At 42.8% G+C, this 14,521-nt stretch overlaps 1 protein-coding gene and 1 non-coding gene across 3 annotated transcripts in view; both read left to right on the plus strand.

The window, feature by feature from the left end:
- Positions 1–12,103, plus strand: part of LOC141100716 (histone H2A.Z-like) — a 73,125-nt gene extending 61,022 nt beyond the window's left edge. For both annotated transcript variants that reach the window (XM_073589382.1, XM_073589374.1), the window contains exons 3-5: positions 3,045–3,158; positions 4,432–4,561; positions 11,543–12,103. In XM_073589382.1, coding sequence (XP_073445483.1) covers positions 3,045–3,158; positions 4,432–4,561; positions 11,543–11,604 — 306 coding nt within the window. In that variant the 3' untranslated portion in view covers positions 11,605–12,103. The remainder of the gene's footprint in view (positions 1–3,044; positions 3,159–4,431; positions 4,562–11,542) is intronic.
- Positions 4,059–4,141, plus strand: LOC141054459 (small Cajal body-specific RNA 18). Its single transcript, XR_012221421.1, has one exon.
- Positions 12,104–14,521: the final 2,418 nt, after the last annotated feature.

Consider the following 14,521-nt stretch of genomic DNA (forward strand, 5'->3'; position numbering starts at 1 on the left):
TGGTCATGGTTTATGATGTTTAATAAACCGCATGGACTATACTGGTTTATGGAAAACCTGTGCTGGATCTTATTTTGTGGCTGCCAAGCGAGTGATCCCCTACTTATGACAGCGCTACCTCACAGTATGTATACATATTTACATTTCCTGTTTTGGAATTAAACTGTCTTGAGTGGTTTAGTTTTGTATCCATAAGAATATGCCAATATATCCTTATACCAGAAATGTCTAATAAGTAAGGGTTCTTAAGTTAATACTAGGTATTTTTGCTGCGTGTTTGGTTTTTTTTGTTTTTTTTTTTTCATGCGTTTTTCTCCAGTCAATTCATTGGGTGAAAAAAGACACGTGACCATGCTCTGTCCAAACAACCAAGCAAACCACAAAATGCTGATGATAAAAAAAAAAAAAAAAAGTTGCGTGGATGAGACTTCTGAAATCTAATACACATAGCTGGTACTGTCAAATGCAGCTGAAATTGGCCTTAAAAAAGCTCTCAGTGTGAACTTGGCCTTAACCTGGTGAGTGCAGGTTTTTTATGTTGCTTATTAACCCCTTTCCGACATCGGGTATAAATTTACACCAATGTCAGACTTTCCTCCCTTTGCAGGCTCTGGCAGTCTTTCCTGGGACATGTCAGCTGTTTTGAACAGCTGATGTGTGCCCGGAGTAGCCGCGGGTGGATTCCATCTGCGGCTAATAACCCGTTAAATGCCGCTGTCAAACTTAGCGGCATTTTACTCGTGCTTCTTGCCATCGGCTGGAAAGCAGCCCATCAGTGACCACCCCCTGTCACATGATCGCGAGTCACCGATGGGTTGGCACGACTACCAGAAGTCTCGGGGAGACCTCTATGGTTGTCACTGCTGGATTGCTATGAGCGCCACCCGGTCGCCACTCATAGCAATTCTGCTACATACAGTCGATCTGATCTTCGCCACGTAGCAGAGCTGATTGGGTTATGGCAGCTTCTAGCCTCCCATGGAGACTAGGAGATTGAAGCATGATAAAAACACAAAAAAATGTAAGTTCAAATCTCTCCAAAACCCCCCCCCCCCCCCCCCATCTTCTGTCCCCATTCAAAAAAATAAAAAATCAAACATGTACATAATTGGTATCACCACGTTTTAGAATCGCCCGATCTATCAATTAAAAATAGGATTAACCTGGTCGCTAAACGGCGTAGCGGGGGAAAAAAAGGTCAAAACGCCAGAATTGTTTCGCTGGTCGCCGCGACATTGCATTAAAATGCAATAACGGGTGATCAAAAGATCGTAACTGCACCAAAATGGTATCATTATAAACGTCAGCTTGGTGCAGAATAAATAAGTCCTCGCCCAACCCCAGATCACGAAAAATGGAGACGCTATGGGTATCTGAAAATGGCATATTTTTTTCCCGTTTTCCAGTACACGATGTGTTAAAAACCAAAGGTGGTGTTCAAAAGTACAACTTGTCCCGCAAGAAACTCCATCACATGGCCATATTGACCCAAAAAATTCATCAATTAATTCTTTTGGTTTTAACAGCTATGGGAATTATGGAAATAACCAAGCAGCAGCATTGTACCTAATTTCACAGATAGATCCTAATCTCTGGGACCTGCAACTATCTGTTGGACATTTGTGCTTCAGTATAAGATATATATAAATATGAACTCTGGGGCATCAAGATTAGTGTCTTGCATGCCAGTCTTAATGAATTTGGTGCATCCTATTGGTGCGCACAGTTAATTAAGAGACGGACTTTCACTAATGAATTTGGTGTATCTTTTGGCTGCCGGGCATTGCCGCAGTAAATATACCATATTTTCCGGCGTATAAGACACACACAACCCCCCCCCCCCCCCAACTCTTCCAGTTTTCCTGACGGGTATCGCTGATCGTGCAGGAATGTCCTGGGCCATTTTTTGATCGTTGGTCCTCCCGCTGGCCAGCGCGCATCGCTGCGAGAGACCAATGATCGGCGACGCTGGGAGCTGGTATCCAAGCCGCGCGGCTCTTAGATACCCACTGTTTACCTTGGATACCAGCTTGCTTCCTGATCGCTTGTGAGTCTCTGTGACAAATCAGCAGCGATTAGCTATGTCCCAGCGATCCAATCCACGTCGGATCGTTGCTGGGATCGCTGCGACATTGAAGCGTGTAACGGGGCCCTTAGAACGAACACTCGCAATCCCTAAATGCCAGAGGGGAGTGGCCAACACTGAACAGCTGAGACAATCCAGGTAGGAACCCTCCAGGAGCTTCAACTGAACAGACTAACCCTTGGACTGCTAAAAAGGGAAAAAATGCACTGTTTGATACAATAGTGAAGTACTTCTAACCAATGCAGGAGAGCATGAAACCAGACTCCATGGCCTTATGCGCCCTCTGTCACCTTATCCCCGTGATAGTGAGTCAGTTCAATCCGTTTTATCTGAATACTTTAGGCTGTGTGCACACGCTGCGGATTCCGCTGCGTTTCCGCAGCGGTTTTGGCCGCTGCGGACACGCAGCAGTTTTAGCTGCGGTGTACAGTACCATTCATTTGAATGGGAAAAAAAAAACGCTGTGCCGACGCTGCGGAAAAAACCGTGCGGATTTGCTGCGGTTTTGAATCCGCAGAAAGAATTGCATGTCAATTCTTTCTGCGGAAACCGCTGCGGGTTCCTATCTCCACCATTGTGGAGATAGTGAATCCGCAGGACAAAACCGCAGATAATCCGCAGGTCTTTGGACCTGCGGATTATCTGCGGTTTTTGCAAAATCCGTGCGGATTAATCCGCAGCGGATTCCGCAGCGTGTGCACGTACCCTTAAAGTGCCAAAATCTATTTATCAGTAAATAGTAACTTTTACTAGATGATGGTAAACAAATCTTCAAATATTGGCAGAAGCTTGCTTAAGAGTCCAGCTACTGTAATATTTTACTATAACTTAATTTACATCTATTTCTGGTATTAAATTAAGCAAATATCAGTCTGAGGTTGGTTACGCTGTCCCGCATATCTTTGAAAATGTTTTATACTTGTTTACCTAGACATCTGATTTTACTTTTGATCTTTAGTTTCCAGTGGGTCGTATCCATCGTCTTATGAAAAATAGAACTACCAGTCATGGACGTGTTGGTGGAACGGCTGCAGTTTACACAGCAGCAATCCTGGAGTATCTTACTGCTGAGGTAAGCCTTAAAGGACTTTCCCTCCTTTCTATTCCACTTAAGGGGAGCCTGTTGTACTCTAAAAATGTGATTTACTTGCAGATATAAGGTTAATCTGCATGTAGGTGGTAGTACAATGCTCCCTTGCCACTTTACTGAAAGCTACTGTAAGGAAATGCGTTTATCCTCCAGGCAGCGGTTGACTTTGGCACTCTAGATACTCTGTGCATACACCTGTCACTGCTTAGTATACTGTGTGCAGTAGCAAAAAAATCATTCCCCAATACCTTTGTTTGACATATTGCTCCGCACACATCCTCCAGAGCAGTCAGTGGCAGGGAGTGATGATGGCTGCCACTTACAGTATACTGAGTACTGAGCAGTGTCTGTAGCTGCTCTTGTGCACCTGTGACTGAAGGCGAGCCACTCCCAGGAGGCTATAAATTCATTTCCTCCCTGTATCTTTCCATAAGGCGGCAGGGAGCATTTTAACACTTTCTACCTGCAGAGTAACAGTGTATATCTGCAAGTAAATCGTAATCACTACACAAACTGCCTCTTCAGAGAGGAAGAGGACTTGAACTCTATAGCGCCACTTGTTGGAAGCAGCAATGCTACAGGTCAAACTTCAAGGCCCGTTAAAAGGTCAATAGTGACTTGTAGGATTACTGCTTCTAACAGATGGTGCTATAGAGTTCAAGTCCTCTTCCTCTCTGAAGAGGCAGTTTGCATATTAAGTTTCCCAGAGGAGCATTGCACGGCAAAAAATCCTCGTTTCCTTGGCACTTCAGAGCCGGTATGTCGCTCTCCTCAAGGAGAAACATTGTCTCTTAGTCTTCACTACAGAATGGGGGGGGGGGAGAATACTACTTTTAAAGCTATTACAATGCAGTTTTGTGATGTTGGTTAGTGACTGATAACTGGTCAGTGATGACTAGCCCACTGCGCAATCTTAGTTCAGATGAACAATATGGTAGAAATAGTGCTGTATGTGTCTGAGACCAGTTATTGATGGCATTTGTTGTGCAGTGCAATTACTACTGTTATGGGACACATTTCCTGTGGTATTGGACACCTTTCCTAAGTAAGATTGTTTTTGTTGGTGCATAGTCTTTTTGGACAGAAAGGTGTCTGTGCACAAGTGATAAGAGAATCTGCACTATTTATTTCTATGGCTCACTCCAACCAGGTGGAATGTGAAGTTCAAAAAGAAATATACACTTTCTACAAGGCATGCTGATTTTGTTGAGTCGTACAGATACATGGTTTGACATTTTTTGCTCTTCACTTTAAGGTACTTGAATTGGCAGGAAACGCTTCAAAAGATCTCAAAGTGAAGCGTATTACACCACGTCACTTGCAGCTCGCCATAAGAGGGGATGAAGAACTGGATGCCCTCATTAAGGCTACTATTGCTGGTGGTGGTAAGTACGCTGATGTTTCCTTGCAGGTCTACAGCAGATTACTATGAGGGATTAGCTTTGTAGATAGTAACTGTGGAATGGTACCAAAAAATGACCTACCACTGAAACAGTATGCTCGCAGACTGGAGCACTGTACCTCCAAACAATATCCCAACAATTCTTTTCTCTAGTCCTCTTTAGTTTTCCCCTTTGACCATTATTTCTATAGTATACTGAGCTGAGTAGACAAGTAGAAATTTTCTTAAAACTCTACCAAGCTATGTTCCCATGATGAGTTTTTGATGAGGTGTTTTGTTTTTTGTTTTTTTTTTTGTTTTTTTAATGTTGCAGTTTTTCTGCACCCACTAATCACATACCGACATCTGCCGTACATACATGTAGCATTAACAAACACCAGCATGGTGGTACGTCATTCAATGCGACCAACGGGAGTCCTGTGATGTGACAGCAGGTGGTCTGTTGAAGACCTCCATGTTTGTCATTATGGAGCTCCCTTGATGCCCAAGCTTTAACCCCTTCACCCCCAAGGGTGGTTTGCACGTTCATGACCGGGCCAATTTTTATAATTCTGACCACTGTCCCTTTATGAGGTCCTAACTCTGGAACGCTTCCATGGATCCCGGTGATTCTGACATTGTTTTCTCGTGACATATTGTACTTCATGTTAGTGGTAAAATTTCATTCAAATAACTTGCGTTTATTTGTGAAAAAAGCGGAAATTTGGCGAAAATGTTGAAAATTTCGCAATTCTCCAACTTTGAATTTTTATGCCCTTAAATCACAGAGATACGGCACACAAAAAACATTTCCCACATGTTTACATTACATCAGCACAATTTTGGAACCAACATTTTTTTTTTTTTTGTTAGGAAGTTATAAGGGTTAAAAATTGACCAGCGATTTCTCATCTTCGCAACACCATTTTATTCTTACGGACCACATTACATTTGAAGCCACTTTGAGGGGTATATATGATCGAAAATACCCAAGTGACACCATTCTAAACTGTACCCCCTTAAGGTGCTCAAAACCAAATTCAAGAAGTTTATTAACCCTTTAGGTGCGTCACAGGAATTTTTTGAATATTTAACCCCTTACCTACAATTGACGTAATATTCCGTCCATGTGACCATGGACCTAATTACCATGGACGGAATATTACGTCACCATGATCAGCGGCGCCCACGTGGTGAGCGCCGCTGATCGCGGCCGGGTGTCAGCTGATTATCACAGCTGACATCCGGCACAATGTGTCAGGGGCGGTCACGGACCGCCCCCGACACGTTAACCCCTTGCACACCGCGATCAAACGCGATCGCGGTGTACCGGGGGTTAAAGGGAAGCATCGGCAGGGAGGGGGCTCCCTCCGTGCTTCCCTGAGCCCCCCACAGCAGCGCAATGTGCAGCGCTGCTGCGGGGGGCTCCTTTCCTCCAGGCCCCGAATCCAAGATGGCGACGGGGGCCTGAGGAAGCTGGCTTCCTCAGTGCCTGCAAAGCGCAGGCATGAGGAAGTCTGCAGCAATGCCTGTGACAGATCGCTGATCTGTCACAGTGATCTGTGATGTGACAGATCAGCGATCTGTCACAGGACAGTGATGTCCCACCTGGGACAAGGTAATAAAGTAAAAAAAAAAGTGTTAAAAATAATTAAAAAAAAATCGCTAAATAAATTAGTAAAAAAAAAAATATTCCCCAATAAATCCATTTTTTCAAAATAAAAAAACCCAAAAACAATAAAAGTACACATATTTGGTATCGCCGCGTCCGTAATGACCTGCCCTATAAAACTGTCCCATTAGTTAACCCCTTTAGCGAACCCCTTAAAAAATAAAAATAAAAAACGAAGCAAAAAATAATGATTTATTATCATACCACCGAACAAAAAGTGCAATAACGCGCGATCAAAAAGACACATATAAATATCCATGGTACCGCTGAAAACGTCATCTTGTCCCGCAAAAAACGAGCTGCCATACAGCGTCATCCGCAAAAAATAAAAAAGTTATAGCTCGCAGAAATAATTATTTTTTTATATAAAATTGTTTTCATTGCAAAAAACCGACAAAACATAAAAAAACGACCTAAATGAGGTATCGCTGTAAGCGTACTGACCCGAAGAATAAAACCGCTTTATCAATTTTACCGCACGCGGAACGGTGTAAACGCACCCCCCCAAAAGAAATTCATGAAATGATGGTTTTTGTTTATTCTGCGTCCCAAAAATCGGAATAAAAGGCGATCAAAAAATGTCACGTGCCCGAAAATGGTACCAATAAAAACGTCAACTCGTCCGGCAAAAAATAAGACCTCACATGACTCGGTGGGTCAAAATACGGAAAAATTATAGCTCTCAATATGTGGTGATGCAAAAACTATTTTTACAATAAAAAGCGTCTTTTAGCGTGCGACAGCCGCCAAACATAAAAACCGCCATAAATAGTAAATCAAACCCCCGTTATCACCCCCTTAGTTAGGGAAAAATAATAAAACTAAAAGAAAATGTATTTATTTCCATTTTCCCGCTAGGGTTAGGGCTAGGGCTCAGATTAGGGTTAGGGGTGTGTTGAGGTTAGGGTTGGAGTTATAATTGGGGGGTTTCCACTGTTTGGGCACATCAGGTGCTCTCCAAAGGCAACATGGCGTCTGATCTCAATTCCAGCCAATTCTGCGTTGAAAAAGTCAAATGGTGCTCCTTCCCTTCCAAGCTCTGCCATGCGCCCAAACAGTGTTTTACCCCCACATGTAGGGTATCAGCCTACTCAGGAAAAATTGCAAAACAACTTTTGGGGTCCAATTTCTCCTGTTACCCTTAGGAAAATAAAAAATTGGGGGCAAAAATATAATTTTGCGGAAAAAAATGTTTTTTTTATTTTCACGCCCAGGCGTTATAAACTTCTGTGAAGCACTTGGGGGTTCAAAGTGCTCTCCACACATCTAGATAAGCTCCGTGGGGGGGTCTAGTTTCCAAAATGGGGTCACTTGTGGGGAGTTTCAATAGTTTAGGTACATCAGGGGCTCTCCAAACGCACATGACACCCGCAGACCAATCCATCAAAGTCTGCATTCCAAAACGTCACTACTTCCCTTCCGAGCCCCGACGTGTGCCCATACAGTAGTTTTCTCCCACATATGAGGTATCAGCGTACTCAGGCCAAATTGGACAACAACTTTTGGGGTCCAATTTCTCCTGTTACCCTTGGGAAAATAAAAAAATTGGGGACTAATTGATCATGTTTGTGGAAAAACGATATTTTTATTTTCATGCCTGGGCATTATAAACTTCTGTGAAGCCCTTGGGGGTTCAAAGTGCTCACCACACATCTAGATAAGTTCCTCAGGGGGTCTAGTTTCCAAAATGGGATCATTTGTGGGGGGTTTTTACCTTTTAGGTACATTAGGGGCTCTCCAAAGGCAACATGACACCCACAGACCATTCCATCAAAGTCTGCATTCCAAAACGTCACTACTTCCCTTCCGAGCCCTGACGTGTGTCCATACAGTAGTTTTCTCCCACATATGGGGTGTCAGCATACTCAGGACAAATTGGACAACAACTTTTGGGGTCCAATTTTTCCTGTTACCCTTGGGAAAATAAAAAAATGAGGACTAAAAGATGATGTTTGTGGAAAAAATACGATTTTTTTTTTATTTTCACGCCCGGACGTTATAAACTTCAGTGAAGCACTGGGGGGTTCAAAGTGCTCACCACACATCTAGATAAGTTCCTTGGGGGGTCTAGTTTCCAAAATGGTGTCATTTGTGTGGGGTTTCTAGTGTTTTGGTACATCAGGGGTTTTCCAATCGCGACATGGTGTCAGATCTCAATTCTAGCCAAAACCGTCAAATGGCGCTGCTTCCCTTCCGAGCTCTGCTATGCGCCCAAATAGTCATTTACACCCACATATGGGGTATTAGTGTACTCAGGACAAATTGCACAATAACTTTTAGGGTCCTGTTACCCTAAAAAAAAATGAACATCTAACTTTTTTTCACAAAAAAAAAACTTCAGGTTCAATTTTATTTTACCAAGGGTAACAGGAGAAATTGGACTGCAAAAGTTATTGTGCAATTTGTCCTGAGTACGCTGATACCTGATATGTGGGGGGGAACCACTGTTGTGGCGCATGGCAGAGCTCAGAAGGGAAGGAGCGCCGTTTGACTTTTTCAATGTAAAATTGGCTGGAATTCAGATTGGACGCCATGTCACGTTTGGAGAGCCCCTGATGTACCTAAACAGTGGAAACCCCCCACAAGTGACCCCATTTTGGAAACTAGACCCCCCCCCCCCCCCCCCAAGGAACTTATCTACAGTCATGGCCCAAAGTTTAGAGAATGACACAAATATTAATTTTACAAAGTCTACTGCTTCATTTTTTCTAATGGCAATTTGCATATACTCCAGAATGTTAAGAGTGATCAGCTTAATAGCAATTACTTGCAAAGTCAATATTTGCCTAGAAAACCAACTTTATCCCCCCAAAACACATTTCAACATCATTGCAGCCCTGCCTTAAAAGGACCAACTAACATCGTTTCAGTGATTGCTCCATTAACACAGGTGTGGGTGTTGATGAGGACAGGGCTGGAGATCAATCTGTCAAGTAAGAATGACACCACTGGACACTTTAAAAGGAGGCTGGTGCTTGGCATCATTGTTTCTCTTCTGTTAACCATGGTTATCTCTAAAGAAACACGTGCAGTCATCATTGCACTGCACAAAAATGGCCTAACAGGGAAGAGTATCGCAGCTAGAAAGATTGCACCTCAGTCAACAATCTATCGCATCATCAAGAACTTCAAGGAGAGAGGTTCTCTTGTTGCCAAAAAGGCTCCAGGGCGCCCAAGAAAGACCAGCAAGCGCCAGGACCGTCTCTTAAAAGTGTTTCAGCTGCGGGATCGGGCTACCAGCAGTGCAGAGCTTGCTCAGGAATGGCAGCAGGCAGGTGTGAGTGCATCTGCACGCACTGTGAGGCGGAGACTCTTGGAGCAAGGCCTGGTCTCAAGGAGGGCAGCAAAGAAGCCACTTCTCTCCAGAAAAAACATCATGGACAGACTGATATTCTGCAAGAGGTACAGGGAGTGGACTGCTGAGGACTGGGGTAAAGTCATTTTCTCTGATGAATCCCCTTTTCGATTGTTTGGGACATCTGGAAAACTGCTTATTCGGAGAAGACCAGGTGAGCGTACCACCAGTCTTGTCTCATGCCAACTGTCAAGCATCGTGAAACCATTCATGTGTGGGGTTGCTTCTCAGCCAAGGGAATGGGCTCTCTCTCAGTCTTGCCTAAAAACACAGCCATGAATAAAGAATGGTACCAGAATGTCCTCAAAGAGCAACTTCTCCCAACCGTCCAAGAGCAGTTTGGCGATCAACAATGCCTTTTTCAACATGATGGAGCACCTTGCCATAAAGCAAAGGTGATAACTAAATGGCTCAGGGAACAAAACATAGAGATTTTGGGACCATGGCCTGGAAACTCCCCAGATCTTAATCCCATTGAGAACTTGTGGTCAATCATCAAGAGACGGGTGGACAAACAAAAACCTTCAAATTCAGACAAAATAAAAGCATTGATTTTGCAAGAATTGACTATCAGTCAGGATTTGATCCAGAAGTTGATTGAGAGCATGCCAGGGAGAATTGCTGAGATCATGAAGGGTCAACACTGCAAATATTAACTTGTTGCATTAACTCATTCTAACTGTCAATATAACCTTTTGTTACTCAGAATATGATTTGCAATTATATTTCTGTATGTGATAAAAACATCTGACAAATACACATAAAAACCAGAGGGAGGCAGATCATGTGAAAATATAATATTTGTGTCATTCTCTAAACTTTTGGCCATGACTGTAGATATGTGGTGAGAACTTTGAACCCACAAGGGCTTCACAGAAGTTTATAATGTACAGCGGTACAATTAAAAAAAAAAAAAAAAATCATATTTTTTTTCCACAAAAATGATCTTTTCACCCCCAATTTTTATTTTCCCAAGGGTAACAGGACCCTAAAAGTTATTGTGCAATTTGTCCTGAGTACGCGGATACCCCACACGTGGGGGTAAACCATTATTTGGGCGCATGGCAGAGCTCGGAAGGGAAGCAGCGCCATTTGACGTTTTTGGTCGGAATTGAGATCGGACACCATGTCACGATTGGAAAACCCCTGATGTACCAAAACAGTGGAACCCCCCCCCCAAGGAACTTATCTAGGTGTGTGGTGAGCACTTGAACCCCCCAGTGCTTCACAGAAGTTTATAACGCCCGGGCGTGAAAATAAAAAATTCGTATTTTTTTTTTTTTTTTCCACAAACATGATCTTTTAGTCACCAATTTTTGTTATTTTCCCAAGGGTACCAGGAGAAATTGGCCCCCAAAAGTTGTTGTCCATTTTGTCCTGAGTAGGCCGATACCCCATATGTGGGAGAAAACTACTGTATGGGCACACATCGGGGCTCGGAAGGGAAGTAGTGACGTTTTGGAATGCAGACTTTGATGGAATGGTTTGCGGGTGTCATGTCGCGTTTGGAGAGCCTCTGATGTACCTAAACTATTGAAACTCCCCACAAGTGACCCCATTTTGGAAACTAGACCCCCCCCCCCCCACGGAACTAATGGGACAGTTTTATAGAGCGGGTCGTTATGGACGCGGCGATACCATTACACTCACCAAAAACTCATCATGGGATCTAGTTGTTGCTGGAGAGGGAAAAATCTGCAGGCAAAGGGGATATATCTATGTGCTGATGGTCCAAGCTCTATGACCTCCACACAATTAAAGTAGCATGTATGCTTGAGTACAGTTCCATTCATTTTTATGTATTGTAAAATCCTCTGCTATGACTAATTTGATCAATTAAAATTATAAACTGTTAACTATTGTATTATATATCATACTGATGGCTTGGTCAGTAACAGTGATCGCTGGCCTAAATGTGTTGCGGTTACTAAACATCCATTTAATTGCTTTCCTTGTAGGTGTCATTCCTCATATTCATAAATCCTTGATTGGCAAGAAAGAACAACAGAAGGTTGTCTAACTGAACCATCAAACATGGATGTGAACTTCACGTCTCTGGAATCTGCTTGACTTCCCATCTGAGTTACAGCCCGGCATTAGGATTGTAACCAGTTTTGCGTTTTGGCTTCAAAGAAGCCAGTTCTGCATTGCAACGGCTGGGAATTTTTTAAGCTTTGGAGGGTTAGAGGGGGTTTTTTTTTTTCTATTGAAATATAAATGTTTTGCTTATTTTCAATAAATGTTAACCATTCCTTTTTTGCTGTTTTAGATGTGTTGTAAGGGATCTACTTGGATGGGTTGATTGATTTTAGTTATTACACTGTGATTATTTCAACCACAGTGAATGAAAATTGTTGTGAGAAGGGTATATTGTAGTAACTAGAGAGCCACAGTTTGTACTTTAATAAACGTATGTTACACGAAAAAAGGTATTTGGGAAACCATAAGGGGAAAGTTGTTTACTAAAATCATCTCTTGGATACCTGTATCTTTACAATAAATGTAACACTTTATGGTCAGTTGGTGAGGGTTTTTTTTCTTTAAAAACAAAGGGGTTGTCAAAGTTACATAAAATATTGCACAAGTCAGTGGTAAACTAATAAACAATGCATACTCAGCCTCTGCTCATCACTGCGTCCTAATGCTCCCTGCCAATATATTGTTTATATGGCTGCACAAGTTTCCTTCATGTCACATCTGCCTCATTGGACACACCAACAAGATGAGAATTTCTTAACGCATGATAAAATGATGTCTTTCAAAAGTACAACTTGTCCTGTAAATAACAAGCTCTCATACAGTTATGTGGGTAAAAAAAAATGGAAAATCGTCCAGGTGTGTTCTCCACTACATACAGTATTAAGACTGATGTGCAATACCAGTCTAAATTAATTGGACCTCATGTTCAGAAGTAGTGCATGGGAAGTAAAATGTGCCTTACTCAAGCTAGGAAAATCTACAGTGTTAAATGGGTGATGCTTGACAATTAAAAAAAATAATTTTATTAAATGACAGAATATTAGGTGCAGAATACAAAACTGCAGAAATTACATTGTACTGAAGTGCATAAATAGATAATATTGAAAACCACAAATTCGTTATTGTGAAGAACTAGTGCAATTTTTTTAAAGGAAATAATGTATCTCTTAAGGCTCATTCACACGTCAGTATTTTGCGTCAGTGTTTGTGTACCAAAGCCAGGAATGGAACTTGTAGATTTGTGAGCCTTCGTGGGCAGGGTCCTCTCTCCTCCTGTACCAGTTATGACTTGTATTGTTTAACATTATTGTACTTGTTTTTATGTATACCCCCCCCTTACATGTAAAGCGCTATGGAATAAATGGTGCTATAATAATAACTTACCGAGAAAATATATTATTGAAAGACTGACTCCTGTTCTTTGTTTTGGAGACACTCCTGGTTTTGGCATACAAATACTGATGAAATACTGATCAAAAATACTGATGTGTGACTGAGGCCTTAGAGAGGTCCACTGCTTTAGCGTTGATAGCCTGTTCTTTCATGTATAATGACTTTTATATAAGGCACAATTTAAAAAAAAAAAAAAAAAAAAATTTTCAATGTAAGAAAACTAATTGACATTTTTAGTAAAAAAAAATAAATGTTACTGTAATTTATGAAGGAACCAAAAACTGTCAAAATGTGATGTAAGAGGGACTCGGATACACCCTGTTTTAGACATAAAGGAAGGCCTCATACTCATTCTGTTCAAATTATCATGTAGTGGTACTCCTAGACTCAAAGGCTATGCACTAAGTGCAAAACCTGCCAGAAATTAGCAGCGGGGTAATCAATACACCCTTGAAGGCACCAACTGTAGTGCCTCATACAAATATTGTGCGCAAAGTAGTGTTATGGTACTTCTCCACTCAAAAAGGTTCTGCACAGTGCAAAGCCTGCCAAAAACTGCAAGCATTGTCTTGAAGTCAACAACTGGAAGGCCTAATTAAAATATTGAGAGTGTACACCTGAAGCAGGCCATTTTTGGGTTTTGTTTCAATCCAATAAAATGTCACACAAAGTGGGTTCTACAGTATATCTATAATAAATGCACTAAGCAGCTTCCGGTTGTAACCGGTGACATCACCGCACACCTCTTTCCATGTTAACCCTCAACACACACTCTTCACCTTTCACCATCTCCACTCACTCTTTCACTCCACATACGACCCTTTCTCTCATACTCGCGCCGTCATCGCCGCTGATCCACGATCTCCGACATCTTCCGCCGGCGCCATCCTGGATCCAGACGTCCTCCACGCCGGTGACATGTTCTTGCGGCGACGCCATTTTGGATCGGCGAAATCCCGCGATACTCAAGATGGCGTCGCTGCAAGAACATGTCGCCGGCGAGGAAGACGTCGGGATCCAAAATGGTGTCGGTGAAAACTCGTGAGATTTCGCCGATGCCATTTTGGATCCCGACGTCATCCACGCCGGCGACATGTTCTTCCGGCGACGCCATCTTGAGTATCGCGGGATTTCACGATACTCAAGATGGCGTCGCCGCAAGAACATGTCGCCGGCGTGGACAACGTCTGGATCCAGGATGGGGCCGGCGGAAGAAGCTATTGGGGATCGTGGAGCAGCGGCGATGACGGCGTGAGTATGAGAGAAGGGGTCGTATGTGGAGTGAAAGAGTGAGGGGAGATGGTGAAAGGTGTGTGTGTTGAGGCTTAACATGGCAAGAGGTGTGATGCTATCGCATCCTCCCGATGCGCTAGCATCGGGCCATAATCTAGTAAGACAAATATGCTAAGCAGCTTCCGGGTTGTAACAACTTCCGTCCAGTTGTAACTGGTGACGTCACAGCACACCTCTTGCCATGTTAACCCTCAACACACCACTCCTCAACACACACCTTTCACCAGCTCCACTCACGTCCCCATCCCCCCCCCCCCTTTTTTCACTCCACA

Source organism: Dendrobates tinctorius, unplaced genomic scaffold (assembly GCF_039654945.1).
Source record: "Dendrobates tinctorius isolate UK_male_01 unplaced genomic scaffold, ASM3965494v1 ptg000011l, whole genome shotgun sequence".
NCBI lineage: Eukaryota > Metazoa > Chordata > Amphibia > Anura > Dendrobatidae > Dendrobates > Dendrobates tinctorius.